Raw genomic sequence first — 10,786 nt, forward strand, 5'->3', positions numbered from 1 at the left:
CTGCTTTCTTTCTATCACTCTGTCCAAGTCAATGATAATTCCATCAAGAATTAATCATATGAGCGTAAGTATTTTTCTTAAGCTGGTAAAAATTCTTAAGTTCCTGGTATTTTTTATGAAGCTATGACCCATTTAGCCAAAGGGAAAAAGCAACTGAGCTTTTGCAGATATACAGGTACTTACACTGGAGGGAAACTGCATCAGCTGGGATGGATTTTCTAGCTCACATTTGTTGTCAGATTGCCTGAATCACTTAAAAATAAAAGAAAAAATTTAAATACTGAACACAAATTTAGTGTCACTCACTACACAACACAGAGAGATTATTAACTTTTAAAACAAAAGTATGATTAATATTGTAATTAAAACCCCTGCTCATGGAGTTCCCATATTGAGTTAGGTATTTTTTAGAGAAATAAGGAGAAAAAGCAGCTGGTCAAAAAACTTACTAACTAGACAAACACCTTCTAATTGCCACTATTTGATGAAGGGGCTGATTTGAGTTGGCTTTTGGGATATATTTCAGTCTTCAGGGTATACTTACCTGTTTGAGATAGTTCTGTAGTTATATGCACCCATAGTCTCAACACCTTCCTATCCCTTCTTAATCTGAAGTAGTGCTGTTAAATGACTATTGTTTTATGCTCCTTGTGATCCTCAAAGACTGCAGTATCAACATTCTCATTTCAGGTTAATTTTAGATTTCCCACTAGAATAATTATATGAGGACAGATATTTCTAATATAGAAATAAAATAAGGTAAATCGCTGTTACCCTGGCTTTCTCAGTACTCAGGTATTTGCAGGACAGGTGGGCACAAATATTGGGCTATAAACCAGCAATCTTTATAAAATTCAGTGCAACAAGCAAGAAATTATGTTACAAGCCCTGCAGTGTGGATCGAGGCTGTGAGGCTGTACTATCATTGCTATTTATTACCTATGTTGCAGTTGCAAAAAGAAACTTGTGGACCAGGGCTCCAGATGCTACTAGAACAAGAGTTAAGGGCAAATTCAACTCTAATCACAACAAAAATGAAACTGAGGGGCTCAGGTCACACACTGTGTGTTACAAACCCAGCTACTAAAACTCAGTATCTATCTTTCAGTTTGACTTTAAAGGTGAGATTCGCTCAGTGAATTTCAGTTAGCTGAAACTTACGGTTCCAGCCTAAGGCAGTCACTGTATCATAGAATCATAGAATCATGGAACGCTGTGGGTTGGAAGGGACCTTCAAAGATCATCTAGTCCAGCACCCCCTGCAGTGAGCAGGGACATCTTCACCTAGATCAGGTTGCTCAGAGCCCCAACCAACCTGACCTTGAATGTTTCCAGGGATGGGGCAACTACCACCTCTCTGAGCAACCTGTGCCAGTGTTCACCACCCTTGTTGGAAAAAAATGTCTTCCTTATATCTAGTTTGAATCTCCCCTTTTTAATTTAAAACCATTATCCCTTGTCCTGTAGCAACAGGCCTGCCTAAAAAGACTGCCCCCATCTTTCTTACAAGACCCATTTAGTACTGGAAGGCTGCAATAAGGTCGGTCTCCCCAAAGCCTTCTCTTCTAAAGGCTGAACAACCCCAATTTTCTCAGTCTGTCCTCATAGCAGAGGTGCTCCATCCCTCTATCATTTCTGTGGCCCTCCTCTGGACCGTCTCCAACAGGTTCATGCCCTTCTTGCGCTGAGGACTCCAGAGCTGGACACTGTACTCCAGGAGGGTTCTCAGTGGAGTGGAGTAGAGTGGCAGGATCAGCCCCCTTGATCTGCTGGTCACGCTTCTTTTGATGCAGCCCAGGTTATGGTTGGCTTTCTGAGCTGTGCACACTCATTGTTGATACATGTCCAGCCTTTCATCCATCAGTACTCCTAAATCCTTCTCCACAGCTCTCAATCACATCATTCCCCAGCCTGTGTTGATATCGAAGATTGATCAAATCCAGGTGCAGGACCTTGCAGTTGACCCTGATAAATCTCCTAGGCCTGGTTCTCCGGCTTGTCCAAGTGTCCTTCTGAATGGCGTTCCATCCTTCTAGCATATCAACTGCACCACTCATCATCTGCAAACTTGCTGAGGGTGCACCTGATCCAGTTATGTCATTGATGAAGATATAAAACAGCACTGGTCAACTGGTATGGACCTCTGAGGGACACCACTTGTCACTGATCTCCATCTGGTCATCAAGCCATTGAACACTACCCTCTGGATGTGACCATCTAACCAACTCATTATCCACACAGTCCACCCATCAAATCCATGTCTCCAATTTAGAGAGAAGGATGTTGTGGGGAACTGTATCAAAGGCTTAACAGAAGTCCATATAGATGACATCCATAGTTCTTCCCCTGCCCACTGATGTGGACATTTCATCGTAGAAAGCCGCTAGGTTGGTCAGGCAGAACTTGCCCTTGGTGAAGCCATACTGGCTGTCTCAAATCACCTCCCTGTCCTCCATGTACTTTAGCATGGCTTCTAGGAGGATCTGGACCATGATCTTCCCCAGCACAATGGTTAGGCTGACAAGTTGGTAGTTCCCATGGTCCTCCTTTCTACCATTTTTTAAAACTGAATATTTCCTTAATGGTCAGTCTCTTCCAGATGCAGAGAAGCTCCTTCAAAGGACATGTCACTCCATCTCACTTGAGTTGTCCATGACAGAGTGAACAGATCTCCCTTTGGAAGTGTTAATATCTTACCGCTGATGATAGGGGTGATGTACACGACTACCTGAGCACAGGTGCTTAGAAAACTAAGACTAGACCCATCCTGACACATGCCCATAAGCATCCAGTTTGAAGCAGCTTTATACTTGTTTATTTAATGGCTAAAAAAATAGGTTCTCCTCCTTAAAATACTTATTCAAAGACTGTATGCATATTTTACACTGAAAAGTTGCTAATCAAACCCAAAAATAATCACTGAAGAGGAAATAGGAGACAGAATTCTCTTTTCTTCAAGGAATGAAGAGTAAGCTAAAGAGTAAGGGTCTGTGCATACAATTGCAAGAGCAATAGGCAAACCTGCCCTCCTAAAATGGTCTGCATTCTGGTAATCTGCGTACATTTGGGATGTGTGTACAGTGTGGTTTTTAATCTCGTCAGAGTGTGATAGAAGCTGAAAGTGCCACTGCATCTTGGATGTGAGCTCTGGCTACCAATGGACTATTATGTTAGATACAGGCATCAACATCTCCCCTTTGGCTGGGAACGCTTTGTGACAGAAAAAAAAATGTGTTAAACTCCATTCCTTTAAAAAGTAGATGAGGACCCCTTCTAGCAGCAAAGGATGCTATCCCTGCTTCCCAAGAGTTGCATCCACATAGATGAACGCCGCAGGTAGCCAGCTACACCAGCTACATTCAAAGAAAAGGTTTCAGACACTTTTTTTTTTTCTCCCCACTGGATAGCAGTAGAAGGTTCCCTGCTGTGCCCATGTGGTTTTGGGATCATTATTTTGGGGTGACTGACTCAACTCATGCGTTATACATGTCTTGGCTCCTAATTCAGGACTTTTGCAGTCACCCTATTAGCACCTAAATGCTTTAATGCATCTGTCTCATGGTTAAACCCCAACCTACACAGTGTCTAGGATTATGAAAGCAGGTGGGTGAAAAGATGCAAAAGGGCAAAAGAAAATTGGGAACAAGCTGTAACACTAAGACAAGCGTTTGAACAGTAAAAAGAAAAAAAAAGAAAAAATAATGATGTATAAATAATAAGTAATGATTTACCTTAAAAACCCCACAGATCTACTGAAAATAAGAGCCCGGCTCTGCCAGCCTTTTCAGGATGAAATGCAGATTATAGCAACTGCTGGTGGGGGAAAGTACAACTTGGTGTGAGTAGGAGAGTGAGAAAGGTGCGGAGGCTACGCATGTACCAGAATTTACAACTGACGTAACATTCATATGGATAGCAAAAATATTAAACATTATTGCGATTAATGATGAAAAAGAACTGTTGAGAGAGCGTTCAGTCTTGTGCTTCAAGGACAGCTCCTAACAACAAAAGGCCAAGAGGAAATTTAACAGGGCAGTGCAAATTACTCCAAGTATTTTCCTCCAAGAACTTTACATCTTCCCCTGAAGTATCTGGTGGTGGCCATTGTTAGAGATTAGATGCTAGATTGGCAGGATCTTCTGTCTGCTTTAGTCTTGCAATCCCTATAAAAGCTGGATTTTAAAAAGTTGATGACAGTCAATGTCTAGGTTCTTTTAGCAGAGTATAAATTTAGCATCCTCCTTCTGAATTAAGCATTTAGGTGGCAGAGATAATGTTATATCAATTCAAATGAAAGACACTAGAAGAAAATAGAAAGGGAAAAGATTAATATTTAAAAATTAGGAAGTAACTTTCAGTAACAGAGGTGGACGACTGGTAGAAAAAGGCATAAATGAAGATCTACAGAAAAAAAAAATTCTTCCTCATAGAGAAATCATTAGGAGTGGTATAATAATTTACATTTTACATAAGTGACAATTTTTTTGCACTTTTTTCCCCTTTTCCACTAAAGGTTACATCCCTATAAGCATGCAGTTCAAACTGCTCTCACTTTGCATTGGTATTGATGAGGACTGCAGCCACTCAGCATCTTTCCGTAGGTGTTTGTCATGTTGGACCTGACCTTTGCTTTCACACCCAGCAAAGCAACAGTAAACATTTCACTGGCTGCAGTGAAACAGAATTCCTCCCTGCCAGGCATAGCTTAGCACCAGGATTTATTCTGTATACATGCGGGGAGAATCTTTTGATGTATTTCAGGTAGCAAAGATGTCTTTTTCCAGCAGTCTCTGTATGCATACAAATACATGAAAAATATAAGCTAGAGAGAGGCCTGCTCTCCTGAACACATATATCCTTCCAGACCCTTGCCTGACCCCAAAGTTACGCTTTCCTGTCACTGACCCATCTAATCACCTTTGTGCTGCTTTCTCAGAAAAGGCCTGGGAAAAACCATCAGCTTTGCAATGTAATCTGAAGGTCAAAACATTTTCATTTTCTTGGCTAATTCTTTCTTTGACCGAGACTTAATATCAGGTCACTCAAAAAAACTCATCACATTTTTTAAAGATACTATTTTCAGAATTTCAAAAAGCATTCAAAATTTTGTATAGTTAACTAACAGTCCTTATAGCTGAGTCTAAGAGGAATTAGAACAGTAATTTTTGCAGAATAACGCAGGAAGTTTCTTTTTTTTTAACAGCAAAGAAGAAATATTGGCAGCGTCTGACAATGACATGTGGAATAATTCAAAGACTTCAGGTACAACACCCAGTTTAATTAGTTCTTCCTTACTGCACATTTTAATTAAAAAAATAGTGTAACAACAAATAATATCGAAATAATGGAAATTATTCACATATCCTTTCGTTAACTCTTCAGGTACAAACATCCCAGAGATCATTTATTCACCAGCAGAAGAAAAAGACGCCAAACCAGCCAAAGAAAATATAAGAGATAAAAATGCAGAATACAACCATCATGATCATGAAGATGCTGAAAAAGAATTAGAGTTGCTGGTAAGTGTTATACAATTATATCTACAGTATTAAATGATTTGAATCCATTTACGCTTCAAAGCTGGTGAAATGCCCCCTTTTAAGAGAGCTGACTGATGTACTAATTTACAACTGTAAAGCCTTGGTCTGTATTTTCGTTGAATCTCTAACTCATTCAACAATAGAAGGTGCTTTGATTTCAGTATAGTGCATCAACTTTTTCAGGTCTTAAATTAATGACTTCTTCCATTTATTTCTTTACCAGAGGCTTTAAATGACAGTTTGAAGGAATTAGAAAAGTGACATTTCAAAAATATCCCTTCTTAGTCTCTAGGATGGGAATGTTCTTAAATAAATGTTTTATATGTGGTGAAATTCTTCTGTTACTCTGTGCTTTTGGCATTTTTCAGAGAATAACTATGTAACATGCTATATGACCAGAATAAATATATATTTATATTAACAGATTTTTCTACATCAGTATTTGACATTAATTTTTTAATAATAAATTTCACACTCAGTGAACATTCAATCTATGTGGATTTGTGTGTGTGCATGTGTGTGTGGTTTGTCTTGCATTTTTCAGTATGAAAGAAAAAATGGCAATAAGTGAGACACGTACAGCAATCTATTATTCTCAGTATCTGTTCTCAGCTCATATCATTTGGGTGCATAGATTCATAATCATAGATTATAATAGCTATCACCTGTGAAAATGTGAATGCTGAATCAGACAGGAGAGGAAGATGAGAACCATTCTTTTTTTTCCCTTTCTTATTAATGGAGAAAGAATAAATTCCTCTTATTTGAATATAAATTTTTCTTGTCTTTAAGCTAAAAAAAAGTTGAAAATTGTTGCATATTGTGGGACCTTTCACTGCCTGAAAGTCGTCTCTTTTTTTTTCTTTTTTTGTTTTAATGGCGACACATAAGAAGGAGGATCCCTAAAATCCCTTGTTCTCAGTCCACCCTGATACAAAAAACAGGATCAAATATTACCGTTTGTTTATCAATTGCCAGGATTGTCCTCACAATAAATGAAGGGGGAGCTATAATTTAGATGTTAATTTGCACTATGTGCTCTTTAATGAATTAAACAATGAAGGCTTATAATAGATGGAAATACAACCAAATCTTTGAAACACACAGGCATTGGCTCACAAGACAGCTGTGCAGTTGACAAGTAACATGAGCCTTATGTGAGAAGAAGGGGAAATCGTAAGATTTGCATATAATTATTGAGATCATGCAAATGTCAGTTATGAGGAGGGGAAAAAAACACAGGCATCTCACTGTTAAATCCTGACAGTTGGCATCACCGAAGAACTCAAATACACTTGAGCACTGGTTGGCAGAGGGTCATTAAAACAGAATTTGCAGAGACATTAGCTCCCTCACTTTTCTTTGAGTGACGTTTTACTATTAATAGTTTGCAGAGGCTTTGCAGAAAACATATTAATAAGGGAAACTGTAATGGGGGTACCTACAGCAAGTGCAAATGCATAAAGGGGTGCGCAAGAAGCTGGCCTCTAATTGATCAGCTAGTGCTATCAGTGTGACTGTGCTAAAGCGAGAAGAGAGTGCAATGACAAGCAGGCATATCTGAATAATACAATATGATATTTGGGAGTTAGGAGGGAGAGTGATTAGTTTCCGGCCTTTTACTTCGCTAATCTCATTTCCAACCCGTGTCTTACCAGATTGTCTAAAAACAGTCTGATTTGAAGCCTGTGAAATGGTCCCTGAGAGAAATGAAGCACAGATAATCCTTACAGTATTTGTCAGTGTGAAATGTGTCTTTGTTTTACTGGACAATACTGTACATTACCAGGCTTTGATGTACTGTATCAATGCCCTCATTTAAGCACCAGTCCTTCCCCCTTGCTCCACGCCTTCCTTTCTCCAAACCTAGAACTGAATGTATAGAGAATGAATTAGCCTTCCTTTAAGGGAATATTCTTTTCAGACTTAATTTTTTTAAAATGTACTAGCAGCTTACCGAACTCATGAATAAAGAGAGAGGGTTCTGAATGCTATTTTATTTCCTGCTCCTTTCAGCACCACCATAAAGCTCATTACCTATGTTAAAAAATACATACAATGCAAATTTTGCAAATGGTTTGGAACACATTTCCATAAAAGCTTTGTAACTGGAAACAAAACTTTCCACAACGAAATACTGCCTCCTTCATTTGGCATATTTTTGCGAAGTGTTTTTTGATCATTCTTTTCTATTCTATTGTTTCAGCTAAATCAGCACTTCACAGGAGCTAGAGGTACCTCTTCCAGAGATGAAAGGAATTTTTACACAACAGAACCAGTTAATTTTCCAAGTGAAAGCGAAAGATTAGAGAAGAAGCTAACCTGTACAGAAAGACACAGCGACTTGCACCCTGTGCCTATCAGTTCCTCATCTGAAAATGCTTCACAAGAGATAGGAGGAGAATTAAAAGATAAAGTTAAGTATTCCCTAAGAGATTATAATAGTCAGCCATCAGGGAAGGAAGCCGCTGCTGGCTCGGTAAACAGTGGTAAGTGGTCTTTGGAACATGCTGGTACCAGTGAAAGCCTTTTATCAGCAGAATATTTTCCCGGGACAAGGCAGAATGAGACTATTGATATTATGGCTGCTTTCTCAAACCAACAAGGAGAGAGCCACACAGATATTTCAAAAGGTGAAACAGAGAATGCCTTGGGAAGTAAGGTGATGGAGAGGTTATTCATCAGTGAGGATGCTGTTGATACCTCGAAAGGGGCCTCTGAAATGAGACCGGAAACCATTTCTCCAGAGCATGAGGAATCCATGCGATTAAATGTATGCATAGCAGGGACACTGGATGGCAATGCTAATCCAGCTCCGGAGCACCAGGTGCCACAACTGTCTCACCAAACTCTGGATTCGTTGTTGTCAGACGCTGACGAAAATGAAGAAAAAATCAAGATGATTGAAAGCAAAGTTCAGTTACATTTAAGAGGAGATTTATATGCCGATACATTTGCACATGCTGATGTCTCAACAGATTCCACAAAAAGCCAATATATGCAAAAAAAAGGAGTTGGTGAAATGTCAGGAAAGAACTATAACACTGATGCAGGAAAGGAGAAGAAAGTCATCGAGGTAGCAGACTTAGCACTAATTGGAGAGGAGGAAGCACCCACGCCTTTCAAGTCTCATAGAAAACACGCCACCAAAGCATTGATCACAACACCTTTGTCAGCCAAAGACAACAAACAGGAACCCAGTTCCACACAGGCAGACCCCCCAGCATCCTCTCTGGAACATGATAGAAGAGCTGGAGACACCTGGGGACATAGAGGATTCACAAGGTTAAAAGACAGGAAGGAAGGAATACTGATAGGAAAGGAAAGCGAGGCAAACCTCGCAGAGCAGAAGTGGCAAGAAATGGGTAGCGAGGTTCGGTGGGTAGCAAGGAGGAACACAGGGAATCAGAGTATAGCTTCTGCAAAGGAGTTGTTTACCTGCCAGGAGGCAGAGAGTTGTGAAAAGTCTTCTGTCTCCGAGCAGGGTATTACAGAGGAAGCAGAGGCAGGTACAGCTTATATAATTAAAACAACATCAGAAAGTGCTCCAGAAAAAATGTCTGCCAGTGAAAAAGCAGTAATTGCTAAGCTACCTCAAGAGACTGCAGTAAGTGACAGGCCCACAGAGGAAAAGGAAACAGCATTTGATACACATGAAGGGAGAAATGATGGTTCACATTATGCTCTTTGTCAACTCAACACAGTGGGTGTATTATATGACACTGAATTTGAAAAGGAGTCAGTTTTAGATACTTATAATGCACGCGTACATGAAACACTGCAAGGAAAAACGATGTCTATATGCAAAAGCAGGGGAAAACGTGCCAAAGCACAACCAGACATTGGCAATGTTTCACCTGTAGGAGAAACAGTACAGGCTTCTGCTACAGGGAAAAAAGAAGCTTTGGGGCAGGGTTCATGTTCAGAAATACCTAAATGTCCCCCAAACACCCAGAAGTATCTATACAGTGAGGATGCAGAAGAGCTCTGCAGGGAAGAAAGTCATGTTGGTACACTTCCCTATTTACCTGCTAAAGCTGGAACAAAAATGCCACCTTCTGGTACAAACGCAGTGCCCAGTTACGATTATAAAAGCTCTTTGGCAGCATCTTCTGAAGGGTCCACTGTGGCAGGAGGTATGCAGCATCTGTACAGACACTTCGAATTCAAAGTTATTGACAAGGTTGCTGCTGAGTCAGTGTATGATTTAAGTCTACAAAAAGAAACGACAAGTATTAATATAAACCACTCTCCTGAAAATAAAAAAGTACCTTCCCCTTCAGACATAACAATTTCTAGAGAAGGAAGAGGAATGAATATAGGTCAGTGTTTCCATCAAGCAGAGTTCAAACAAGAGAAGTCAACAAGGCCAGAGGTTTTAATTAGTAAGCCTATCAAAGAAGTTGGAGGGATAGGCTCTCAGTCTGACCATTTAATCACTGAGGGAAAACCACTAAACTTGCTTGACGACTCACAGAAGGAAAGCCAGCACATTTCTGATTCTGCAGATATTTCAAACCAGAAGAGTGAAGCACTGAAATTACCAAGTGAGTCTCCAGGTTTAAAACATATTGCTTGCAAAATCTTTTCTTTCTTTTTCTTTCTTTCATTTGCTGCAACACTCTACCACTATGATTTGATGGTTTGTCTCGCACTTTACCTGTTCTCCTTGTATTGGTTATCCTGCGAAGGAGGAAGAAACAAGGAGTCTGTCAAGAAGGAGTAACATTGATTGTCAGCTGTGCTCAAGATCCATGGTCAATCTCCAATCCCTCCAAAGCATTTTCACTGTTAAAGAGCTTACTCATTATTAAAACCAAGGCAAATTTTCCACTGAAGCACCTTTTTTTTAAAAAAGATTACATATGAAGTTGAGCCTTCATATAAGTAATTATGCTATATAGGACCATTATGTTTGGATCATTAAATACCTATATGAATATGAGTTCTGAAGCACATCAAGTTAAACTGAAATACAGCTGTTGCTCCCTAGCAGGATATGAAGAAGCAATGCTTCGTGTATCTTTAGTACTTAAAACCACCATTTTCTTGAATTAATTTATTTTGCAGTAAAGCTTCATATTTTTCTGGGAGTCTTTTTTCTAAGATTTTGTGTAGTAGGTAACAATACAAGGAATGATACAAAACCTAACTCAATATTTTGGTACTGACATTGCAGTTGGTAATCTGCTAGTGTAATTAGCCAATGCTCTAAGACATATGACATCCACTGATAGGTAATACTT

General features: G+C 39.5%; 1 protein-coding gene across 1 annotated transcript in view; it reads left to right on the forward strand.

Moving 5' to 3' along the window:
- PPP1R3A (protein phosphatase 1, regulatory subunit 3A) overlaps nucleotides 1-10,266 on the forward strand; it is a 27,617-nt gene extending 17,351 nt beyond the window's left edge. Inside the window, exons 2-4 of the mRNA XM_010131922.1 lie at nucleotides 5,204-5,262; nucleotides 5,383-5,519; nucleotides 7,747-10,266. Coding sequence (XP_010130224.1) covers nucleotides 5,204-5,262; nucleotides 5,383-5,519; nucleotides 7,747-10,266 — 2,716 coding nt within the window. The remainder of the gene's footprint in view (nucleotides 1-5,203; nucleotides 5,263-5,382; nucleotides 5,520-7,746) is intronic.
- The last annotated feature ends 520 nt before the right edge of the window (nucleotides 10,267-10,786 follow it).

The sequence above is a fragment of the Buceros rhinoceros genome, unplaced genomic scaffold (genome assembly GCF_000710305.1).
Source record: "Buceros rhinoceros silvestris isolate BGI_N320 unplaced genomic scaffold, ASM71030v1 scaffold7482, whole genome shotgun sequence".
NCBI lineage: Eukaryota > Metazoa > Chordata > Aves > Bucerotiformes > Bucerotidae > Buceros > Buceros rhinoceros.